We start from the raw sequence: 26,198 nt of genomic DNA, 5'->3' as shown, positions 1-26,198 counted from the left end.
ATGAATCGACATAAAATACGCCACTTTATTCGACGTAGGTATAGAAACATCCGGTGGAATAAAATTATCATCTCGCGGGACTTTACGATACCGTAGAACCGACAGGTAATAAGTAATTTTATTAACAGGTTGACCGGCACAGTAGAAAGGTATACTATATTACCTATAGGTATGTTATTAAAGATACCGAAAATAAATTTTTTCATCTGATGCAAATCAATGACAGAGATATTAACTGTATCCCTAAGATAGTCACAGTTTCAGTAACACCTTATTTAAAAAAAAAAAAACATTAATTTCTTACAGGGATATTTATAAAAGTTTGAAATCTGTCATCTCGTGCAACGAGTTTCTCGTAGCGGGTATAACTTTTCCATATAACTGGATCGCTTTTTTTTTTCATCGAACGCGAATAATAAAAGAGTTCTTCGAAGTGGTTCACCCTGTACAAGATGGAGAGTTGTGGCGTCGTGTGTCCGCCTTCGATTTTTCTTTCTTCCCCTTCCCATCGGATTTTTGCCCACGGTAAGACACAGTATCGTATGAATTGTGGACCAGTCCCTGGCGATTGGTTATCTCGGCTGGCTCGCGAGCTCGCGTCGTAACGTTCTGTCGCGGGCCGAGCCGCGTTCCGAGTTAATTCGAGAGTACACGCGCGCGACACGCGATAAATTAGATAGAACGTAAACGAGATTGTCGGAACTTACTATTCTCGATCCGCGAAATCGATCGCCGGTTAATTTATGCCCGACACGTGTGGGATTATGAGCAGCGAAGTTCTCTCTCTCGACCGGGGAGGGCTTATCTACTTAGCGAGGCCGCAACTTGCTGTTCCTGAGCGGATTTTTTTTTCAATCGGACTCGCGCGCTCACCTCCGCCTTCCTGTCTCCGCTCGTGCAAACGGAAAGATCGACTTCCAGGTTGATTTAAAGTGGATCGAGCTTGCTCGAAATGGAAGGCGATAAGTCGAACCGAGATTCGCGGACCGCTAACCTATCGGTCTCATTAAGATTCGTTCCGGTTGTCGGTCGCTCGAAAAAACGTCGCGTTGAAACTCGTAAATCATCGCAGAAATTTCGTCCCGATGAAGGCGAGAAAAACGGAGGCGCCAGCGAAATCGTTCGCCTCCGACAATTATAAAAAAGGGACAAATGGACTTTGAAATTTCACCATAGGAATTTCTACTTGACACATTCGCTACTAATATCGCATGGATTCTCATTATTATAAGTTTCATTGAAATCGGTGAGTACGGGGCCCGCGGTGTTCGCTTACGGTTCTATAACCACCAAACGACTCGGGAGACTTCAACGCATGGGTGAGAACGACGCGATTCTCTCAACGTCTCAAACCGACAAAATGATCAAAATAATTCGCTCAAAGGGCTTCCATCTTAAAACGAATTAACTTTCCGCTGTACTCGGGGCCATTTTGTGAACGTCCTCCGAGAAAATCGCAGCGCTGTCCCGCGGTCGCGCTGACAAGGCCGCATACGCGTTCATCGTCCGCGTTAACGTTCCAGAAAGCCGAAAGTTACGATCCTGATTTTCATTTAATTAATCTCACCGTAAGCACCCGCACGCCCTCGAAAGCGGAGGCAGACCGTAACGCAACGCGCGTAGAAAAACGGTGTTTCTCGTATCGGCCGTGTCGGCCCCGGTAATTGGACGGCGATGGATTTTTCAAAGCGGATCCCGACTACGGAACCCGGCCATATAATTAAGTCCGGTAAAGGCATACCTGGAGAGCGCGGCGCGGGTCGGCAACGAGCGACTTTTAGCGCTTAGATGAAAAAGCGCGAATGCACGGAACGTGCCCCGATCCCTTTCCGCCCGAAGCCGCCCGCGTCCAAAGGTCGCGCAAACGAGATCGGCCAGAGAATGGAAGAAGCGTGCTCGAGACGAGCTGCCACGGGGACCGTTTTACGACGCTTTTTGTCCTCGCGGATCGGGACGAGGGATTGCGCGCGATTACGACACCTCCTTGATATTTACACTCGAGTGATCCTCGACGTAGAAGATAATTGCAATTAAAGTTTATCCCTTGAACGATGAGGACGATGGGTGATTTTTTACCGGTAACAAAATTTCAGACCTCTTTCTGAAACAATTAAAAGTAACAGTCGAAAGTTGCATCGAGCAAAGGAGGTGGACGGTGAGCGTCGTTAGGAAACCTCCAAGTATCTCGGCGTTTTAATCACAGCCTGGCCAATTAGCCGGCCATTACGAAATTCGTTACGAAGCGTCGTCGTCGCGGTGAAAATGTTGTGCCCGTTGATTTTTCCCCGACAACGGGGAACCCAATCGAGGCCGGACAAAAACAGGCCGGCGAGCGTTGTAATGGAAAACGAGCTGGACGCGTGGGACGTTTCATTAATGAAGATGTCTCATTAAGCGTTCGACCGCGAGGCGAGCCGAGGTTATCGGCTTCGAACCGCTTGGAAAGCAGGCCTTCGTCCCGTACACGCTGCATAATTCTGACATAATTTTCCATTACGAAACGGCCTTGCTCGTCCCGCTAATGGGTGTACACGTATTTTCGGGAGAGTCGTTGGTCCCGCTGGTACTCGCGTCCGATAATTATCCTCATAACGACACATTCTCTGCTCGTGATTAAGCAACGATCCGGGCGCGCGAGTGTGTGTAACGCGGTGCATTACCGTGTTCGTATCCAGCCGAACGTTTAAGGGAATTTTAGAATACCGGGACTCGCGGCAGCCTCGATTCCGCGTGCAACACGCGTCGAGGAATCCGGGCGCCGGGGCTTCAAGCTTCGGTTCCAGCTCGCGAAACCTCGACGAAATCCTGTTTTTTAAAGGGACCCGCCGCTGGAACGTGTTCTCCACCGTGTGGAATGTCGGAATTATTGCGGTGCGCACGGCCACAGTGTCTGGTAAATGTGATAAAATGTCTGGACGAACCTTGCGCTCCTGTCGAGGGAATTTGAACGATATCAAAATTTTCATCGAAATTAACAAGAGACATTCTAAATTTTTGTCAAAACGAAAATATCGAAAATTCGTTGAAAATCCTTTACGTCCTTTCACACGATCCCTCCTCGTTTCCCTCAGTGAAAAACTTTGAAATCGAGTAGACGGACCGTAGGATAGCAGGGCGTTACGAGACGAGGTCCGAAGCCATGAATGCCCGAGTAAATTTTATCGAAGGATTCCGTGTGCCCACACGGTGCCTCTATCGAGTCTCGATCGACCTTAAATTACTCGCGGTTCCCCAGTCCCGGTCGAAGTCGTCTCGGAACTTTTTGAGTCACACCCGGCCTGCCGTCCAGGCGCACAGGATAATGGCGTTTTGCAGAGAGGCGAGATAACTTTTAGACGAGGATAAAAGAGCGAAAGAGAGAGGAAGGAGGGAGATGGACGCGGACAGGGAGGAGAAGGATACTCGGTAGAGTCTCAAATCGGCCCGCACCCTTCTGCCAAGCAGAATTTACGATTGTCCACGCGAAAGCGTAGGTAATCGTCGATGATATCACCGTTATAAATAGGCACGCCTCCTGTCTCTCGTATATTTATACTTCGCACACACAGCCGTGCACCTACCTGTCCGCACGAATATTCGCGAGCACGCTGTTCTCTCTCTCTTCCACGGACGTGGCATTACTCTCCGCAGTGCGCGAGATTCAGCAATAAACAGTACTTGTACGAACGCACACACGCGCAGGTGTTTCAACGAAGGAGACGTATACGATTTGAATGAAAAAAGTAATTCACGAGAAAAGTGTCTAATCGATAGAGGTGTGGGGTTAGCTGAAATTACGAGTGCGATAATAGCGACGAACGTTAACCAGTGCCTAGGAAACACTGTCGCGGTAAAAAGAAAAAAAAAAAAGAGTCGGTATCGAAGGAGCTCGGTACCGATGCAAGAAAGTTATATCGACCACCAGCACGAGCTGGACGTAACATCGTTCTGACATCGGTTCGAGCAACACCGTGGAACAACAATACACAGAGTGGCCAGCAATAACTCATCACGCTGGCTAGCGGCGCTCTCGAGAGCGACCAGGATGCACGCAAACCGTTTCTCTGCCTTCTTCCAGGTGAACGAGAGTCGCTGCCGACCGTGCCACAAAATGTTACCTGCCTGAAAATTGATTTCACTTCGGCCAAAAGCGCCGCGTGGTTACTTTTTATCGGTTCGCATACGTTATACCCCGCAGCACGCGAACGACCCGACCGTCGTCGTATAAATACGTCGAGAAGCGGAGGAGACGCGAACGACCCCCGTGGATCGTTTGTTCCACTCCCTTCTGGTTCGTCAATGAATTTCGACCAGCACCGGAAACGCGATTCTATGGCAAATTGCAATTGTAAGAGTACAATATGAAATTAAATATCTTCTTTTCGCTGTTTAAAAGACTGCTAGCTAATTTGTTGTTTCTTCGGACGCGTGTAACAGGGAGGATAACTGCAACGTTGTGGTGCACGCAAGCAACAGTTGCACGGTTACTGCAAGCAGGAACGTCTCGCATAATAACCGATGGCCACGGATCGGAAGCGAACGTCGTCGCAGGTTGAACCGTTAGCCGTTTTCATCGTTTATTCCGGACGTCGAGAGCGATACTTCCTCCTCCGCGCGCGATGGAAGCCAATGTCGAGATCGATCGATGCTTATCGGGGGCGTGGACGTGCCCGCGCTTGCGATGCAACGCAACGGACTTTGACTTAATTTCCTCTAAATATACGTTTATAATTACCATCCATCAACTATTTTTATAAAACAAAATGAAAACTTGGTTCGAACGATCAAATTCTCGGTATCGAAACGAAATACGGTTACAAAAGTAATCGCAAGGAGACGACGAAAAACAGCGGCGATTTTTGGTAGACGTCCATTCTACTAATTCGAAAATGAAGGTACTGGCGAAATACGAAATCGATTCTCGGTGTGGCAAGAAGCAGAAGCGACCAGCAGCGCGCAGCTTGGTCGGCCGTTGTCTCGTTTAAGGGTCATAAAGCGCGACGACAAGGGCGCACCGGTGGTGGCAAAAAGGGAGCAATAAAATGTAAATGTACTCACATTCCTTGTTGCGATCCATGGCGTGTTGAAGGGGCGAGTCGTCGACCTCCGCCTTCGGCGGCGACTGATTACCCTCGGCCATCTCCGCGTCTGATCCTGGAACACCCGCCGTGGTCTTCCTTCCTGCCACGTCCGCCGCTTTGTCCAGCTGCGGCGACGGCTTGCTGCCTCCTTTCTTACCGTTTCCAGCGTCCCTGCGGGTCCCAGCGTCGACCGAAACGAGCAAAACGTATCGTGTTTTGTGAATTAATCTTTCATACATAAGTTCGATTCGAGCCGAGGAACCGGGAACCGGCAACGTGTCCTCCGCACGAATCGCGCGGTATTCTCGGCGAGCGAAGAGAAACGAGAAGAAGAGGGAAGACAGGAGCCGGCAAAACGAGTGTCAATCGGTCCCCGTCTCCATCCTTCGGTCCTGTTTTTGTCGATGATGAAGGAATGACGGATCAATCGACACTCGGATCGAACTGGATGGACGTTTTCATCAAAAAGCGGCGAAAACCAACCCCTCTCCTCTTCCTCCTCGCGCGGACTGACAGCGACTGACCTGTTCCATCGTTCGATTCTCGCTCGACAAGAAACATTCGGACGATATTATTGTTTCGGTTCCACGGATAAAGCGATGCCGAACCCTTCGAATGATTCTTCTTTTATAATACAATTCCTCTGTCTATACACCCATTTATAGGTTTATATTATATCTTTTCCTTTAACTCTTCTTCGGATTTTTAACTTTACTTCGATAAAACTGAATATAATTCGAGGTATTAGAAACGATCGAGTAAAATGCCAAATAGAAGATAAGGGATGAGCCGATCGTGGAAAGTTCAGATAAAATTACAGGTGATCGAGTAAACGTTCGAAGAGGCGAAAGTTTCTAGAGGAGAGAGATCTGTCTTGTTAGAATCATTGCGGATAGGTAGTTAGCAAGGCGTTTAAATATTAAATTGCCGCTTCTTGTAACCGTGGAAAATCTGAATTTTCATTCGAACGACGCGTTTATCGCGACCACCGTCAATTTCGCGGAGCCACGATCGTTTAATGGAAATAATCTACTCGAGCTGTAAAATGTTATCGTAGCTGATATTGCGTGTACGTTTTGCAACAACTAACAGGTCAGTCACCGAACGATCAAACGGATCTTCGTCGATCGATTACTTAATTTATCATCGGATAATCACCTCTCGTCTTTGGAGTCGCGTCTGCTTTCCTTCCTGTCCCTCTCCTTGTCCTTGATGCTCTCCACCTTCTTCGCCTTGGATTTCGATTTGGAATCACCTTTGACGACCTTGTGCTCAAGGAGAACGCTGTTGTCGCCGGCCACGATGCCCTCGTTGTTCAACTGAGCGCCGGAAGTACTCGACGAAGATGAGGTCGAGGCACGGCTGTTAGTATAGTCCTGCACGAGGAACGTACCTCGTTATCCGTGATACGTTCAAGGACTGATTATAACTCGACCCTCCGATCTCAAAGGAAATCGCAAGCAGCTTACCTTAAACCACTCCGGGTATATCGCGCTGATGGTGTCCAGAAGATCCTGATCCAGTTGAATCCTCCAGAACGGGGAGCCGCTGTCCAACCTGTGGCCAGACTCTGCAACAAACGACAGACCGATTATGAAGTAAGCGAGAAACAAATAGAAAAAAGAAACGAAAGCACGCGTCGATCAGGAAAACTCCTTACAATTTCTTCCCACGAGTTCGATCATCCTTCTTCGTATCAAACGGCGCGACGGACGGTACAAAACGTCCGCCTTCGCGAAGCACGTAAAGAAGAATGAACGACATAAATATACGATATTGGTCCCGAATCGATGCCGGTTATATATCTTGTGGTATCGCGTCGCGGCAATAAAACGAAGTTGGGGTAAGGTTGAACCCTCGAGAGAAAGAGTAGTACGGGGCAGGGTTTTTCTGATAATTCTAGCATCGTCGCGGATCGGCGACCTCATCGATCAACGGACAGGATTCGACACGATTAAATATAGGATTTAGAGTGTGCAAGCGTACGACCCACCGCGCGAAGGTTGACCGGTTGGGCCCTAAGGAGTCATTCCCACCGCATAAGGGCTAATGGTACCCCGACGACCAATAGTCCGAAGGCGTATCAAAACCTCGTGGAATGCCGGCGGTGGCGTTTCTTTCGTGGATTCCGCGGGATTCCCTGCCTAATTTAAACGTTCGTCCCTGCCGGTCGTCGCGTCGCGTCCCGTCGCATCGCGTCGGTTGGAAGGGATCACCTCTGGACACGCAGCAGACGAAGGACATAGGAGGGGACAGAGGGTGGAACACCTCGTTACGACGACATTCTACGGTCGAGACGCGTGCCCTGCCTTCGTGATCGAGCCACGAATCGGCCAGACGGAGAAGGAGATCGGAAAAAGGAGGAAGACCGCTCCCGAGGGACTTTCGGACTCCTTACCGACAGAAAACACCGGCTACCGACCGGTCCATGTTCATGACTCTCGAGTGGCCGTGGAAAAACTCCGTTTTCTGGACTCTGGGGCTTCGTTAAGAGGACTAACAGCGACAACAGCAAGGCAATCGTGACGGGCCTGCTACGCTAAACGACCACGTAGATCGGGGAACGCTTTTATCGGTTATTGAGACGTCCAGATATCGATGGATCGATGATCGATTTACCGGTGAATCGTTGGAAATTGATTTCATAACTCTCTGGTAAATAAAGGATGTGTATTTGTTCGCAAGCTGAGGTTACTTTTTATCCACTTCGAGAGCAATTCAATATACCGTTATTCTTTTTCTTCGATCACTCTATAAACCCATAAAGTTTCATCGAAATCAGTAAGAAGGCTCATTTTTGGCCAGCAGAGGCGTTACTTCAGTCAGATTTCACCTTAACCCAATAAGTGATCAGTGAGCCGATTGGTACCGGGAATAAATGCTCAATCAGTATGCAGACGCCGGACAATCCGCTGTAAATCACCTCGTGAATCATTCGTCGACATAAATCTAGTCTCTCGGTCTGATCCCAGCCGGTCCGACACATTAGTTAAACGATGCGCATGCAGTCGTTTACGGGACACGGGTCGCGATCCACCCATGCCTCGGAATCTCTTGGTTCAAGTACAAAAACCGTTCGCCACGCCAACAGCCTAATAGCACCGATTCGAGCCGAGTCCGATCGGAAACGATACATCACAACCGATCTGTGATGCCTCGATCGGATAATAAGCTGCTTTCAGTTTAACGACACCTTTCACGACTGCTTTTCAGGGTTCCACCCGAATTCGACAGAGATTCCTAAATTGTACGACGAGACTTTTGAAAACCTCAGCTCGATAGTCAAAGCGTTAAATATGGCGGTGTTCGGGTATTAATGCGAACCACTGTAAGTACATCGCACCACGAATGCACTCCCAAGATATTATCGACTGGTTCGGTTGGCAAGGATCTTCCAAAGTCTTGCCAATATAATTACGATAATATGGAGATACAAGGATTGGATGTTCTCCGTCGAATACTAATTACCTCCTGTATTCATAAATCATCCGAATAAGCTGTCGCTGCTGGTTTCACGCAGAGAGGACGATCGACTAGTTTCTTAAGGAGAGAGAGAGAAAAAAAAGGAAAGTTGCAGGATCTTGGTAGCTTCTTCATGGCGAGCTAGCTTCCAGCGTGTCGCAAGAACGACCCATGGTCCATGGAAACAATAACAAACCTTTGGTGACTGGTTTAGCTGATCGAATGGCGGGCTCAGTGGCTGAACATATTCCGTGGAAGATGCCGAATGCGAAATGCATTCCTCGAAAGCAGCCACGGCATTGGCTACCCGTCGAAATTCGGGCAAATAAATCTCGCGCTTCTCTTCTCTTCCTTTTCTCTCCATCGCAACTTTCCGCTCTTTGCCTTCTCGACTACTGCTGCTTCTTCTTCTTCTTCTTCCTCGCTTCGTGATCCTTCGATCTTCGATCCACTTGCACACTGACACGCCCGTCCGCGGAACATGCTCGCGGGTATACGTACACGTGTACACGTCCACGCGAGTTTGAGTGCGTCTTATACCGGGTGACTTGTTTCAGACTAGATCCTTGTTAAATACTTTCAGAACGAAAGTAGACACGATGATAACTCTTTGTAAATTCTTAGAAAATAAAGTGCTTTTATTAATATCGACATCGTTGATCATTTATCCCCGCTGCGTAACTCAAAGTTTCTCTTTATCGAAGATAATATCAGCGTAAAGAAACGAGAAAGAAGGAACGACTTTTCCTCGAAGGAGGAGGTTTCCCCGGTGCAACGGTCCGCGAACGAGCGCATCGATATCAGGAAGAGTTCTCGGCACGGCGGTTCTCCGAAAGGAACGAGATGGTCGGGGAAAAAAGGAGAGAAGAAAAGGGGAAGCGAAATCCCGATGCGAACCGTCGTCGTTCTTGTCGGCCAGCCAGACGGCAGCAAAGGGGAACACCCTGTACATGCCAACGACATTCCCGAAGTGCAGCGTGCAGTTTTTCGCGGCTACCAGTGCAGGCCCTGACGAGAGAGTGACTCACGGAGAGTCGAATGCAAGGGCGTACACGCACGTGCTCTTCTCTACACATACGGGAACGTTTACGACTTCGGCTTTTACCTGTGCACGTGTACGTTCCGCTTTGTACACGGGGTACTTAGCGTGAATCGATCAGTATTGCTTTACGATATCGATTAGTTCCTTTTGAGATTTGATTAGATTCCGTTCTGGTTCGAGGGAACAGGTAACCAGCAGGTTCAAAGGCACCTACCCCCCTCGAAGCTTTCGCTTTTTTTCTCTCTATCAAACCGGGAATAACTCTGAAGCTTTGTATTAAATTAAGAATTTCAGCTGCTAATTTGAGAGCGATTAGAATATTGAAATTCTGTAATGCACATCGAGAGATCTAATTACAAACCCCACAACGATAGATTGCATCTGCGTTTTAAACCGAGCTACTTAATGCTCCTCAACCGATCATTAATTAAATCGATCACTTTTATTGCCACCGATCATCGATGAATAAAATATTCCATCGAAATCGATGCGACAGAGGTGTTTCCAGCCGTTCGATGTAGTCGATCGGCGTGATTCAAGGAGAAAATGCTCGCAATTTCCAGAATTAATCGTGGTAATTTCCAAAAATTGCCTCCAGGGGGAACCGGATCTTGTCGAAGATACGTGTCCCGGGATCATCTTCGATCCTCTCCGATGACTTATTACCCGAGCGACGCTTTGCTCCGGGACTCGATCGGTTCGATTGCTCCTTTTTCCACTCTCGTCGAGAGATTATTTAGCACTCCATTTGTCGGCGGCATTGCTGGATTATAGAGGATCGAGATCGACCCAGTTGGGACCCAACATGCTCTCCCTTCGCCTTCTTCTCTCGTTTCTTTCATCTCGGTGAGACGCGATGCATCTGTACACGTGCATCGATTACACGCGTTATTTTCACGCTTATTCGCATAGTCGAGACAGTTTCGTTGTTTGCACTGCCACGATTTAAAGCTTTATCTAATTATAACGCGCTTTTGTGACGACTAAAAGCAACCTCCTCTGCCAACTCGCTGACTGTTCCTTAGCAGATTTATCATAGTTCATACATACAATACAACATTGTATCTTATGTAGCGATGCAGTCCAGTTACTACTTGGCAATGTTTCGAAAAATTTCACAGGATAGAATGCGTTTCCTCTGTACAAGGTTCGAATATTTACGTCCGAAAAAGTGGCGTAGGTGTAATGCATGGAAATGCCATTTGATTTCTCGTCCACCATTTTGTTTTGTTGAAGGTTTATGTGAAATAAAAGACTCGTATAAATAATTATATTTAAAGAAACGGTGGAAAGAAACTATGTATTAATATAAGAATGGTCTCGGTTAATGTCTAACAAAACAAAACTGTCTGGAATATTCGCAGGCGTCCCCAAACCCTAATTTAGCCGATGTGTTATAAAAGAGTTAGGAAAAAGGAATCGGCTATTTCCCAATATCTGTAGGATGGTGGAGTTTTCCATAACATGTAATAATGCTTACTTGAATAAGTTTATAGGTAACCGTGAAGGAAAATGAGGATCGAATCCTTAGGAAAGTTCAATATACCGTGAATCATCGTGGATTACGTACCCGGAAGTGAACTTGTTAGTCGCATGCTTTGCTCTCCATTTGGGCGGCGCACGGCTACGCCCACGATGCAACTCGCTCAATAAAAAGTTCCTTCATTAACGCCGCTGACTTTTGGACAAAGGATCGAACACAGCCAGCGGTGCGGTTCGTTCGCGTACAAGCAGAAAAGGGGATCCTCGTGCGTGGACATTGTTTGTACGTAAGTTACAGGAACGAAGAGCACAAAGCGCCGGTTCCAGCTGACCTACGACCTCGCCTCTAATGAGCGGCAAAGCATGGCTATTGTGAGCCTCTACCTCCTTCATCTCGTTGTTGCCCTTTCTTCTGTTTCCTTCCCGTACAGTCACCAGCCTCACCCTCTGCGTTCACCATCCACCAGTCTAGCACGATTATTTCGAAGGTACTCGCCGCAGAGCATGCTTTGAATCACGACTTCGATCGACTCGATAGAGCAAACGAAATTGTTCGCATTATTCGTGGGAAGCTGCGTTTCAGCCGCCCGTAATCCGCGAACTTTATGCAAGAAATATCAAACTAAGCACCGTTGATTCTCCTTTGATTCACAGTAAAATCACATTAGGGCCTTTCTTTCTCTTCTCATTTGCCGTGTCTCAGGAAGCAGAGGATCCTCGAAGCGACTAATCATCCATTAAGCGCGGACCGCGCGGAGGTGGCGCGCTGGTCGTGGAATAACCCAACCACCTAGCTTCCACAGGGTGTCCCTTTGTTCTCGGCCGTCCCACACGGGTCCCATTGAACCCGGTACGATTATAAATTGCCCCGTGAAAGCGTGGCTCTGGCTCTATGCGGCCGGCAGCGTGCACTTTCCAGACACGTAAGGGCCAAGACAACACACATCTACACGAGTAACAGCCGCACAGGGAGACTTATTTACCGGAGGTACCAGCCTCCACTTAACCCGTAACCCCCAGCTTCGTATATCTTGTCGACAATGCGTACCGATGAATTCAATACTTCCCTTCCCTCCTTTCAACCCCCCTCGCTACCCTCAATAAAGTCCGCCCGAAGAAATATTGCACTGGATCAATGCTATTTTTCAACAGCTCCCTAGTTTCTTCACCATCTTTCCACCGTGCGATGCGTCCGTTCATTCCTCTCCTGGATCATCATCTTATACTGGGTGATCGTGGGTGGGACGCGTTGGGTGTTCGAAGACAGAAGTTAAGTGTTCAGCCCACTTGTCCGCGACAAGGTAAACTTGAAGTTATATTATGAAATATGATATCGAGAACAAATTGTTTTCAGATTAGCTCAGAGATTCACGGCCGATGTGTTAGATGTGAATGAAGAGATAGCGGCTATTAGGGAAGAAAAGGGTAAACGATGAAGAAACTTACTTCGCCTAAAGGAATCAAGCTCGTACATCATCAACGGTATCTCTGTTGAAGGATCGTTATTAACCAAAATCGTGTAGCAACGATCGATGCTACCGATGCTATGTCAGCTCCCTCCTCATCGTACGTTTCTCTATTTTTTTCCTCGAGATCTCGCGGACGATCGACCGTGGGCGGAACATTATGTAGCTGACGAAAGAGAGTCCGCGGTCGATCGATTTGCCTGAATCATCGTCGAACAGTTGATCTTATACCAGTGCGAGCTCGGTTCGTTTTCTTCCAGGTGGATCGCGATCGTTCGTGGGCGGAACGTTGTCGAAAGAATGCGAATCGATCCGTCTCGAGGCTACCGGGTCCGAGCAAAGCGTAACTCGTGTCCTTTGCATCGAGCACAGATATCCTCTCGATTTTCGCCTCCTCGAGAATGCTGAATTATTTCTCGAGGCTCGTTCGATTTTACGAGCCCACTTCGCGCAGGATAATTGAACCCGACGATTTCTTCCTTTTTACACTGCCCGCCACGCGAGCGATTTCGACTTCTGCCGAACTTCGCAAGATTTCACCGGACAGAGAGATTTCAACTCGTTAATCGTCGATGTGCAACTCGGAGAATCGGCTTGCAAATCGACTGCACAATGTGGCAACGAGTTACTTTACACCGAGTTGCACTCCGAGAATTATAACGGAGACCGGGTAGTCCCGTTTCGAATACGGCGAACTTTTCTTTATGCGGGGGCTTTCGTTTCTTTCACTTTTTCCGAACTGGTCCCCGATTGCTATGGTTCGGGTACCCGTGCACCTCTGATATCGTGTCTCGAAGTGTTCGCAAAGTCGCAGATACGCAACGGTGGAACAGCAGCGAGGGGCTTTCGTGCAGCTACGTGGACGTCGCGTCGTAACAGCCGGTGAAAGTCTTGCTCGGCACAGCCAGGATGATTGATGTCGCGGGCGCAGCTCGCTCCGCTCGGACAAACCTCCCTTCACTTCATCGTTCCTTCGAATTCCTTGTTTTATCGGACAAGGGCCCTCGGTATAAATTTCTAACGTTCGATAGCGAGCATTTTTCGTTCGCCGGTTCGATTCGTGAGAAATGTCGTTGGGAATGCTGACTGCGCGCGCTGCCTCCGGGATATTAATAATCTCGACTGCCGGAAAAATTGATACTTATCGATACCGTCGCGTGCAACGTTCGCGCAACAACGTACGCCGATGAGGAGTCGCTGACAGACAACGTGGGCGGCATTCAGCTGGCGAAACGCGAGGAAATAATTGAGAAACGTTTCGTTTATTGAAATCTCCCCTACCGCGATGTCATTTATAGATTCTTCTATATATTTTATATGGTTTCGAAAGACTCGGAAATTGTATAATAATAAATCCTTTCGCCTATTTCATCTAGTATCACGAAGTACAAGCCGATCTAACTCAACCAGCCAGACTTGCGGCAACATCGAGATTACAATATGCACGTCTTTCGTTCTGTCTAACGCCACCATGTGTTTCAATTTATTTCCCCGGTGTACTTATCGCGAGACCCAGCCCAATGGAACTATCCGTTGGTCAGGTTCGACTTGCCAATAAAACTGGCCTCGCAATGCAACTTGACACGTTACAATACGGCGATACACGGCGAGCCGAGTGTCGATTTTATCCGGGCTCGAATATAAAAGTCAATTACGCGCGAGCATCTACGTTCTCGAATATGGGACAACGCTATATACAGGTCGAGGAGTTAACGAACGAACCAGCGCCCAGCGTGACGTTTTTCATTCGAATGAATATACGAAACATATTGCAAAAGTTTCCTGAAACAGCCAGTTTTCTGAACAAAGAGAATCTCGAACTCGTCGTTACTCCATCGTGTCCAAAGCGCGTATTTATCGCGTCGTAAAAATAAATAATTCCCACGTAGCCAGGATCCAGGCGTACGAAGATGGTAGCGGAGAAAAATACGAGCAGAGCAAAGACGGCTCGTCGACGACCTACGGGTGTATCTTTATGAAAAAAAAAAAAGGGACACTGCAAGTCGAAAAGCGATAATCGCCAATATCGTGCTGCCTTATCATCCTGCCCGTTTATCCTCCATAAAATCGCGGACGTATAAAGCGGCGGGGGCCGGTGTGCTGTTGCACTTGGCGGCGGTTTATAGTTGGAAATGACATCATCGGCAATCTCTGGCATACACCTAGCGCGTAATCGACGGAACGAAGGCGTATCAGCTGTGTCGTATCTTATTTCCGTCTTGTCCCCTTGCTAGCTCAGCTTGGTACACCTCCGGCAGCAGGAGGGAACAGTCGGAGAAAAGTACGGGACGGAATGGTAGGTAGGGAGAAAAGGGAAGGAAAAGAGGATGAAGAGAGACGGAGAGTGCTGTACGCGTGTGGGTCGCGTGTCGGTAAAGCAAGCTTATGCCTGGCCACGGCTAGCCAACCGTGAGATGACGAACAGCCTTGCCGCGACTCGCTAATAGCCCGCTACCGACGCTCATATCCGTGGAAATTTTTTCTAGCCGTAGATTCGAAATCTCTATCGATCTTCCGAGTTTCAGAAACAGAGAATGTCTGAACATTTTGAGACGGTGGTCATAGGATCCTTCCCTCTCTAATTGACGAGGTGAGGATCCCAAATCGTGCCAATTAGAGGGGTATTATCGTAATTCGAGAAAAAGGACGAAACGAGCGGAGGAGTTTGATCGAATTCTCGTTTCCAGGGAACCGTATCTACCCGTTCCCTGTGCATTCCTAACTTTCTTCTATCCCCAAGGGAGGCCCGAATAGAGAACGATTTCCTTTCTTTCGCGGCTGGCCGATTCTTTCGAGTATCTAGACGAGCCGTTTCGATTCGCGGAAACAAGGCGCTGAAAGAACCGTCACGTTCGATTTTAACGACGAAACAACACCGACTGGATACGCTGGAATTATTAATTAGCCAGTTCTTACGGGGACCGCGAGCAGGCCAGGATCAATCCTCGGGGATATAACATTAGCAATTTCATTCCTCGCGCTTCCAGGATTCGCATCGATATCGATTATTTAACGAACTTTTTCTCCGCCCGTTCGCTTTCATATCGACCGCGAGTCAGCGAAGTTTTTGCCCCTTTCTATTTCGCTCATCCGTCGAGTTCGCTTTAATTAACCTTCTCGAGGATGTAAGGCTGCTCGCCTGGGATCGCATTCCCTGCTCATCTTCGAAAAGAAATTCTTTATTGAAACGGAACGCCGAGGAAAGAGACCCGGGATGAGGCAAAGCGCAGGGGTGCATTCGGAGATTAGAAAATGCAACGATGCACTCGGTCCTTCTTAAGTGAAAAATGATTTCCCGTTAACGGTACCCTGATCATCGATCTCCTTCCTCCGATCATCGAAGATCCGAATCGAGGAAAATTGTTCGTGGTGGCTGACGGGTACACAGCTGTGCCACGCGTGGGCCCACACACGCACCGCTGTATAAGTTATCACGCCTCCTCGCGTGACGTCATACCCGGTTATATCCAAGGTGCTTGAAGAAGAAGGGACGAAAAAAGGTCTCGATGAAGAAGGGAAAAAAGGAGTGACCCGAACCGGTCCACGACGGGTCAACAGCACACATGCCACCCCCGTAGAGACCCATCCTGTGCAACACGACCATCTAACGGGTGGATCTTAACAAATCTGGGACATTCGTCAGCATTAACCATTCTTCCAGTTCCATTTTGATCCTCCATTTGATTCACCTTTCAATTTCTTAATCAGCCTCGAGATCTCGACTGAAACCTTCCGTGAAGGTAACAGTTAGTCGGCTGAATCACGAATGTACATCGTCAGAAAGTACTGGAAGCAATAACCGGTAGCGGCCGATGATCCAATTTACATTTTAATTTAAATAATTCCCAACGCGAACGCCGGCTATCTAGATATCAATGATTCCAATTACAAGCTGCTAACCTCTGTCCAGGATACTCGGTGAATCGATAACGACACCGATGTTGATCGCACCTAATTCCCCTCAAAGACGCTCACAAAGAGACCAATAGCGTCGTTTCGGCGATAACGCGTCGCATTCTTGTCACGTAACACCTTGTTTATCCACCTGAAATCGTGAGAAACTGGGTCTAAAGGCACCTCCGGTTTACCTATCTTCTACACTGCTTCATGTTTATCTCGAAGTTTGTCTTATCAACGCGTTGAAACATCCTTGTGATTTGGGACGCTATAAAATTGATCAGTGACGAAGTTTATTGGTCACTTTAGTATTACGAAGATTCTGAAATCCGCGAGTTAAGAAAATTCACAACCCCCCTTGGATTATTTATTCAACCGAGTTATCTACCGTTTATCTCAAAGTTTATCAACTTTATTTCAAGACAACTTTATCTCCATATGACCCGTTCAATTTAATCCTTATCCCAGAAATAGGATCTCGAGCTTTATCTCGGAACTTCTGTAATCAGCTCCTTTAAACCGCGCAACCTGTTCGATCCGATCCCTGATTTGGAGCGCCATTAGATTGAATTGTGACACAGATTAGCCCGATACCCAGAGATTTATGTGAGAACGAAAGATACTAGGTCTGAAATCCGTTCGATCAGAAATAGAAGAACGCTACTGTAAAAGAAGATTCCGATGGCTGGTTCAGGTTTATCATCGGAAAAGTCCTGAGAACGGGGCTGCTTACCCCGTCGCGGATCATTAAGAAAATCGACGCGATCGGGTTATTTTTTCCGTGGACAAGGCCGGGTATACTGATTACTCGAAACTCGATCAGCGCTTTACTCTGGCGACCGTGCGTGTTTCCGTGTAATTGCCACGTCGGTGCTGGAATGCGCGGAAATCGCATTCGCGAATATCCCTCTCTCGGGTTGTGTATCGGGCGAGAAGCAAAAAGCGTTTTACAGCACTGATAGCAGGTTATTAGCGAATCGTCGTAGGGCTCTTCATCATCTCGCGCCACGGCGCCGCGGCTTGCCGGTTCCTGTCTTCCTTTCTCTTCCTTTTTCTCTTCGCGTCGTTTCTCGCTGCCGGTAGCCCTGTCCGACCATTTCTCGTACTCCGCTACGCCGCTCAATTATCCCGCGGGAATACAAGATAATAATTGGGAATATTAGCGGCGTTTCGGAAGTTTAATGAAAAGGACGTGGCAACGCGAGCCGCGAGCCGGTAGCAAATTATTCCTGTATACCCGGCTACGCTTCTTTTACTGCTTTCGTCGTTTATCATTGGCAACCGTGCAATCGCAATGGAGAAAATGAACGCGTTCACCAGGCTCTAACTACCGAATTCCCTGCCTCTACCGATCCACTTCGTTCTAGAGCTGTTCGCATCGAACCATCCTTGATACACCGGCTACTGCCTTCTTCTTCCTCTTCTGTGAAACCATTCCACCGCTGCGTTCTGAGTTATGGGATCCTTTAGTGTTTCTGACAGAATAACGAGTGGAGGTGCGTCGGCTCTGAACGATAGATTATTTTCTAAGGTTAATCACCAGATTGTCATTAATAATTCTCGTGGGAATAACGCAGTGTAACTTTCTCCCTAAACTTTTACATCGGATCGTTTAGAAATTACACGCGTTTACTGCGCGTTAAGGTGTTGATGAAAAATCCGCGTGAAAATTGTCGAGAACTCAGGAGAGCGGGAAGAAGCTTAGGAGAAGCTTTACCGCCGTCTCTTAATTTACAAGCACGTTGATTACCTCGTAAGTTACACCCACGAGACAGGGGAACGTTTCGCTCGCACTGGGTGGTTTCCCCGGCTAAATCGTCGTACAATTAGCTGCTTATTTTGAAGAGCGCCGGCCCACGGGTACCGTAAGGGGGGAAATAAATCGTTTCCTGACTGAACGTCAGAAATCGAGATACCTTCCGGCGTAATTGCGGCCGTCTGTCCGTAAAAATGATGCTTAAGTAATTGCTTCTCATATTGCCAGCCTCCTTCGTTTTCGGCGCTTCAGACGTACGGATTTTGATCGATTCGGTAAACGAACCTCATTAGCCCCAAGTTTCTTTTTAAATTCATAATTCATCAGGATGAGGAAGAGCAAAGTTCTATTAGGCTAACGAAAACATAACGGTATCGTATACTCGCGGTCAAATTAGGTTTCTTCAGAGAAAATAGCATCATAGAGAAATTCTTGGGCCATTTACCAGAAGGGATGAAAATCTGAGAAGGGGAGGTCTATGGATCCCCAAGGAAACCTACGAAGGGGAAAACATATCGCCATTTTTCCTTTGGAAGCCTGATTTGATTCCGACTCGTACCCTCTTAGCGAAAATGCGAAGGGATGAGAAATGGGCGAAGGGCGGACAACAAAGAGTAGAAGAAAAAGTCAGGGCTCGTGGTTGAGATTTTCGAACGGACGAAGAAGACGGACGTCTCAATCGACGACGCGGAACGTCCACGGTGGTCGACAATGGCGACCAATGGCGCGTATATATCCATGGTGAGTCGGTGTTCACGCCTGCTAATCACCCAGGGTTCAGGCCTCGTACGAGGCTGATTAATGGATCGAGGCCGCGTCTCTGGTACCGCGGGACAAAGTTACGAGCGAACCTACCGCAGCTCTATATCAATCCTGATTTCTTGAGGCTGCTTTCACAAAGGAGCCCTTCTTCTTTCCCCTCCCTTCAGCCAGATTCCTACGGGTACGATACAATGAAAAGGCATGCGTCTTATCCCTGTCCCGATTATGCTCCGGCTCCGACTCAAATTATATTAAAATGTACATGGGCAACGAGATGTTCCGACGCTGGGCTAACTTGTTTCGGTAGCTTTGCGAAATAGCGATCTGAATTGAATACCTGCAGAAAATTCTGTAAACGAACGTTCGGAATGTGGATTGTTAAATCGAACTAAACGAATCCAAGCATCGAAAGTAAAGTGAAGAAGATTCTGAAGAGAGATCGAATTTCTTTATTCCGACTATATAAATGGATCGCAGACGCAGGAATCGAGCTGACTGTTGGACAAAGTACTCACTTCGTTCAGTGAAGCAGCTTCTGGTAAGAACGTAATATCAAGCGGAATAGCAAAGATGCCTGAAGAGCGGGAAAAATATAGCGAAGAATTCGAGAATCACGAGGATCGTTCGCGAAATATCTACAGAATGTACGACAGGGAAGCGCGAGAATCCTCGAGCGATTTCTCACGGTCGAGACATGTTGCGGAGAACGCTCGAGGATCGATTAGCTTAAACGCGAGTTCAATTATGAACACAGGCATGATATATTATAATAAAAATTCTGAATTGACTTCGCTTCGTATCGATTTCCAAGTATCTCCTCCCGCAACAAATTAAATACTCGAGAAAGTCTGCGAACCGAGACACGAAAGCTTTCGTGGCGCACGAAAAGAGACATTTCCCTAGGCCCATTAATAATCGTCGCACCATTACCCGACGCCCACGTTCATCGTCGAAAATCCAACTTTCCGGTCTCGCACGCGTTCGAGCGAACCTCTGTGGCGCACGCAAGCCGCTGCTTCGAAAAAGAAAGAAAGAAAGCGACGTTCGTAAAACGGAGATCGTAATGGTGGAGAAACCAGCACCGAGTGCTCCTTCATTAGCATCGATCGGTGATCTTGGCGTGGGAGAGATTGTTTATTTTGCCGCGATATTTTCTTGAATCTTTACCAATGTTATGGTACAGCCTCTTGATAGTTTCATCCACCAACTGATTTCTTATATTTTGTTTTCATTCAACTTTCTCTAGTGATGGCTTAGAGCCAAAATTGATCAATCTAAACTCTGCCTAACGTAAGAATAACCTCGTTTCGCGCATGGATTGGTTGGCAGGAGGCTGCCACTTTTCTTTTTTCATACGTGGTGACAATTAATTCCTTATGCACCGATATCGTTATCAGTAGGAGACCGGTAGGGATAAGGTCGCGACTAATCGTATGCGCCGGATCGATAAGTGATAGTGGGGGATGTGCAGATCGATCGAAAACTGAGGTTATTCTTACGTTGGACAGAGTATACCCCTACGTTGATCGAAGAAAATTTCCATGAACTCATCCAATTGCGATACTTAAGTAACAATGAATGTTTAGCTAGACTTTCAAACGAGGAGAAAATTCTCAACGTCGTTAAGAAGATTCAGCCGCGAGCATGGATTTATCGTAGTTGGCAGGGAGAAAAAGAGCTTCCATGAATCGTGATATTAAGTCGTCAGGGTACACCTACGCCCCCGTGAGGGAAGGGAGGAAGCTGGTACACGTAGGTGAACCACCGGGCACCATGGAAAATGCAAACGCGATAAATCTTCCTTCGCATACGACGCATAATTAGCTCGTTGCGCCCTTCGCTCTTCGCTTTTAACAACCGCCTCCGGAGAAAGGCATCGCCGGTCCATGGAAAAATTACTTCCCTCTTGCGAAAGAAGGGTTATTAAATAGATAAAGAGAAAATTCATCTTGCAAAGTGCAGCCAATGAAAATTCATTTACTACAGAAAAGTGATGAATTGGAAGGTGGACTTTCGACCACCGATCCACTGGTCTCGGATTATTTATGAGATGATCCGATAATTAAGGTCGTGAAACGGGGAAAAAACCGTGTCGACGCAATCGCGAATATATAATTTGACGACGAACGAGTCGGGTGTGGTATCTCCCGAAAGAAAAGGGTTAATGTTGATCGGGACAATTCATTCGCGCCTCTTCTTCGCTTAACGGTACCATCGCGATGCTCGCTGCGATTATAGGATCACGTTCTCCTCGCGTGTTAATGCATTGTTGATGAGCGTTGCAAATTATCCGGTTCACTTTGTTTTATGATTTAACTTTGATTTTTATTCTCTACAGAAACTCGATCAAAATTTGTTCGTACAATCCATCAGGGGTGTGCAGATACCTAAAAATTTTGGTCGGAAATTTTCTAAAAGGACCCACTTTTTTATTCGACATACATAAACAGAGGAAACAAACGTCGTACGTCAGATCAAACGACCTTCTCGTTCCCGAGCGTAAGTAGTAGCAGGCTGTCTGACTTAAATTGTTTCACACGGTACAGCCATTCACCACTTACGGGCTTAACCTTTGTTATCTTCATCGATGAACTCATCTCGCGTGACAAGTGACGGGGTACTTTTTGCTTCGATCGTAACGATCGGCACCGCCTTCCTCTATCGGATCTCTTATTATTCATATTCGATACGCTCCTGTCAACGTTTATGCTAAATCGACAGTGATTCCTCGAGCTTTATAACAAATCAATGCATCAGAGTGAAACTGAACGCCGAGACTGGCAAAGGGTTAAAGAGGTCAGCCTCGTAACGAAGGAAGTTGACGAACGAGTAAAGGTGAAACGCGAGATGAAAGAGAAAGATGTTCACGAAGAGAAGACTCAACGTCCACGGTGGAAGTGACAAATTGAAATGAAACACCGAGGTGGATAGCCCACTTAGATAGGAGCCAATCAGAGGAATCGGACGGCTCGAAGAGAGGCGAGTATCAATGTTTATTCTTGAGGACAAGGCCGGCTTATAGATTGAGCTGTCACGATGAAGATTACATTTGTCATAAGACATAACCGTTCCTTCCATCTCGTCTTAATCTATGAGCGTCAGCGGACAAAATCGTGGCCGGGACGTTGCAGCAAAGCGTCGTATCAAGCGTGATTCACACCTACTCTCGAATCCTACGATATCTAATTCCTACGCACGCGTCCTAAGCTAATTAACGCATCGTAACGAACAGCTAACGCCGGTTAATTAGATCCTAATTGGAAAGGGAGATCGTGGACTACAAACACGAACAGATATTTCCGAATAGGAAAGGCTCTACCGGTATTCGGCTTGAATATCAAGTTCCCTGAATTAATTATTGATTCACGTGAAGGGTTTAAGAAATTCTGAGAACTTGATTGCATTGCCTAATCAACACGAATGTGTTTCTCTATCCTAAGAAAGAAAATTCTTCTATCTTATCCATTGACTCTTAATTAAAAATTTCATTTATCATATGACAATGTTTCTCACGGGTTGCGTTCAAACTCGACTCTCCAAAATTCCAGGATGACGGGCAGAAAATTTTTGCGCAACGCCCCCATTAAGATTCACCAATTAACAAGTCGAATTACTCTCGCAGCCGTCAATCAAGCCGGTTCGTCGAATTATCGAGTCACCGTTGTGGAGGAAGCTTAAGCAATGTTGCAAGGAAATTCCTTCAGGCTTGTTGCAAACTCGCTCGTTATGAGGTGACATCTAAACCCGATCGTTCTCCTAGCTTGGGTGTTCGTTTCAAAACACGCCCTGTCTTTGGTCAAAGTTGCAGTCTTCGAGAACCCATTGAACTTCTACAAAATATTATCCACTTCTGGATCGATAGAAAAAAAAACGCATCGAAAGCGTTAATGCTTAGTAATCATTGCTTTTTTGTTTCGTAATCAAGGAGAAACACTTTAAGCCGAAAACATATTGAACACGAAAGGATACAATCTATCCAGGTCATCGAAGAGATTTTTACCTCTCCGAGGCTGGTGTATAAATTTTATTTACGTCGACCGTGATGGATTATAATGAACCGTGTCCGCGGCCGATTCGAAGCAGTCGCTGAAAAGGCTCAATTTAAATCGTCGAAGGGTGCTATCTTAATCACCCCTGTGACGTCACTCTACTTCCACATATTGTTCGGACTTCCGCAAATCGCTATTAATCGCGATCGATGATTAATAGCTTCGAGTCACGAACCCGATATTCCTTGTCGATGAATAATCGATCAAGTCGCGCTTCAAGATCGTAAGAATGGATACTCGCGTCGCGAGTTTACATCGAGCCCGGGCAATTCGGCGCCCATAGGGCAACTCGCATGTTATAATATATTTGTAAGAGGATTTATCGCCAGTCTTTATTGAAAATCAATTTGAACGATTAATAAAATTCCCGGGTTAAAAAAAAAAACGTTTGACGTGCATCCACGGAAGCAACTGTCCGCGACAGAAATCTCGCATGCCGTCGATCGGCTAATCGCGAAGGTGAATCGATGAAACGATTATCGGCGCTGCTCGATAATTATCAAGAAAATGCGTAACGCCCAGTCGATGATTAATTGAATATTAACGACGGCCTGTTGCGCGGCGTAATTAGGTTTCGAGAGCAACTTGCATCGCGACCACGTTAAGAAACGTCGATTATTTTTTTAAGCTCCCATTGCTCGTTTTTACACGAAACCCGCGATGATCGCGGCTTTTGGAAATTTCTCATAATTTCCTGGGGATGTATTCTCGATTAACAACGAGACAACTTGTTAGAAAAAGAACAGGTGTGAACAAATTGCAAGGAGGAAAGGTAGAAAAAATAGGTGAAATTGAATCTCGTTAGCGACTCGTTAGCAGGCGATAAGCGTTCTTCTTTAAGGAGGATTCTGGTTAGCAGATAAGAGAGAGAGGATAATTGGAGACTTCTAAGTTGCTTTGATTAAGAAAATACAAATAAAATAACCAAATCCTTGGATTTTCAAAGATATCAAATTTGTACATTGTATCAAACTCTTTTATTATTTTTTAATCAACGAGAGGAAATCGATAAAATATTATTGGAGTAAACTGTGGAGGTCGTTTACGCGTCTGGCAACCGTCGCACGGTGGCAAATTACGTCGACCGATTTCACGGCGGCCACCTCTTAAATGTCGGTCGTCAACTGACAGGCTAACGATCACGCGGCCGAATTGATGACTACCGTTACCTTAATCACAGGTCGGCAATCGCGGCTAACAAGTTAAGGATCGGGTCTGAGTAGTCGCGTGTTATAACTACACGAAGCCATCGATCAATCGATCCCTCTTGCGATCTGGCCTATGCCCTAAACCTGGGACAAACGCTAGGGCAAGATGAACTTTTCAACCGCAAATATGAACTTTAAACATTTTTTAAGAAAAATAAATGAAATGATGGTAGGTCGATTTGGAATTTGATTCGACGACAGTCCTTAAGGTGGCTCGTCCGAAGGGATTACACGCAACCGAGAAACTCCTGCGTTCTCCCGGTCGCGTTTGTCCGACGTGATCGGCGCAAACGAGGAGATGTTCCTGTCGGATCGAGCGTTTATCTTCGATCTGTCGATCGTGCGTGCACACTCGTCCCGAACACTCCTCACCGTTACCTTTCCCTTCTTTCTTGCAACTCGTAAACACTGTCCATCCATTTTGTCTTTAAAACATCCAAATTCCAACTTTCGTTACTAACAAAAGAATCAACAATTTTTAAGTTGTCAGATACTTGAGACTCGAATCAATTCGGAGTTTATATTCGATAGCTTCTGAAACAAATCAAAGTCAACCTAATCGGGTTGCCGCGACAAAACGAATTTCGTCACTGACGTGTGTACTTATTAATTCCTCCACCGGTGAGTTTTTCTAATAGCAAGTCCGTTTAGCTCGCATGCCATAAATATGACAGCCATAAAATTCGACCGGTCACGTTCCACGGTTTTTCTCGTCCACCCTTTCGGACGCGTTCTCTATTCGAAGCCAAGATGATCCCCGACGACGTTGCGAACAATGCGCACACGAAAAGCCGGACGCAGATCCATCAATCCCGGTCGGCTCGTGTTGCGTCCACGATTCGTTTCTACCAACATCGATCCTATCGATCCGCTTGTCGAGGCGCGTAGCTACGCACCAGCTCGAGCAAAGTATCAAGATTCCTGTCCTCTCGGTCTCGACCACCGGTCGCGATTCCCTTCTTGCCTCCATCCTCCACGTGACTCCGCGCTCCACTCGCCCCGTACGAGCACCCGCTCATCCGGATTACGCGCGGATACTTTCCCACGGCTTTTTCGCGCCCTTTTTCCGATCCTAGGATTTCTCGCGCTGCGATAACTTCACCGCGACACCGATCGACCGTTGCCGCTTCCGAGAACCGATCTCGCCGCGATTCCAACCAACTGTGACTCTCTTGTCGCGTTCCCCTATCTGCGCACTTGAACTCTTAACATTCGAAGGATATTGTAAAAAAAAAAATTAAAAAAAAAAGAAGAAGAAGTCGATCAAACGAGGGGTGAAACTTGGGTGTACCGTTCAAGATTCTTTGTCTCCTGGAAGAAATATGGCGATACGGGCTCTCCTCCACCGTAACCATAATAAATCGTGAATAGTAATAATCAAGGGCATTAATTCGCGGCGATCCCTGATTAAAGTCCGGCAAAGGGCACTCTCGAGACAGCGTAACGCAACGCGGTGATCTTTTAAACATGGCGGGTCGGCGCAAGAATTCGTGTTTTGCCCGATGGCAGAGTAACCAAACGACCGTGATATAAAACGAGGAGGCTGGACGACGCCCCTGATTCGTTGACGGGGACCTCCTGGATGAATATGAAGCCATAGATTATTCGTTTGCGCTCATCAATCTGCACCTTTTTTCGTCACCGATCCGCTGCTACGTGATCGGACGTTCCGTTGGCTCGCGATCCGCCAGGAACCGGCGATATTAACCCATTAACGTTTATAAATCGTCGCCGATGGAGCGTGAGTCGCCTGCAGAGAACGTTTCGCGACATGCATTTCCAATGCCGAATATCACGTGGCCGGTCTTCTTGGTCGCGCGACGAAGATGGAAGAAAAAGCAGCGAGCGAGAGAGAGACGTAAGAGAAGGTGGAAGAGAACGCGTCACGTCTGCGGAACCGCTGCGGAAATGCCAGCTCGTGACTCGCGGACATCACGCGCCACGGTACCGTGATTCCATCCTCCGTCCACCATTATTTCCCATTCGCCCTCTCATTATACGCTCCAGTGCGCGA

The 26,198-nt window shown here is 47.1% G+C and overlaps 1 protein-coding gene across 5 annotated transcripts in view; it reads right to left on the bottom strand.

Moving 5' to 3' along the window:
* The window catches only part of LOC114877922 (myocardin-related transcription factor A), a 169,577-nt gene that overhangs the window by 60,166 nt on the left and 83,213 nt on the right, over positions 1 to 26,198 (bottom strand). For 4 of the 5 annotated variants that reach the window (XM_029191091.2, XM_029191089.2, XM_029191092.2 and 1 more), the window contains 3 exons: positions 6,530 to 6,630; positions 6,219 to 6,436; positions 5,038 to 5,231 (listed from right to left, as the gene is read on the bottom strand). In XM_029191091.2, the coding sequence (XP_029046924.2) occupies positions 5,038 to 5,231; positions 6,219 to 6,436; positions 6,530 to 6,630 (513 nt within the window). Of the gene's footprint in view, positions 1 to 5,037; positions 5,232 to 6,218; positions 6,437 to 6,529; positions 6,631 to 8,718; positions 8,816 to 26,198 lie in introns of those variants that run through there. The other variant, XM_046285676.1, reaches the window with a different exon arrangement.

The sequence above is a fragment of the Osmia bicornis genome, chromosome 5 (genome assembly GCF_907164935.1).
Source record: "Osmia bicornis bicornis chromosome 5, iOsmBic2.1, whole genome shotgun sequence".
NCBI lineage: Eukaryota > Metazoa > Arthropoda > Insecta > Hymenoptera > Megachilidae > Osmia > Osmia bicornis.
The sequence above is the reverse complement of the archived record's forward strand: the minus strand, read 5'-3'. Positions and strand labels throughout refer to the sequence as shown.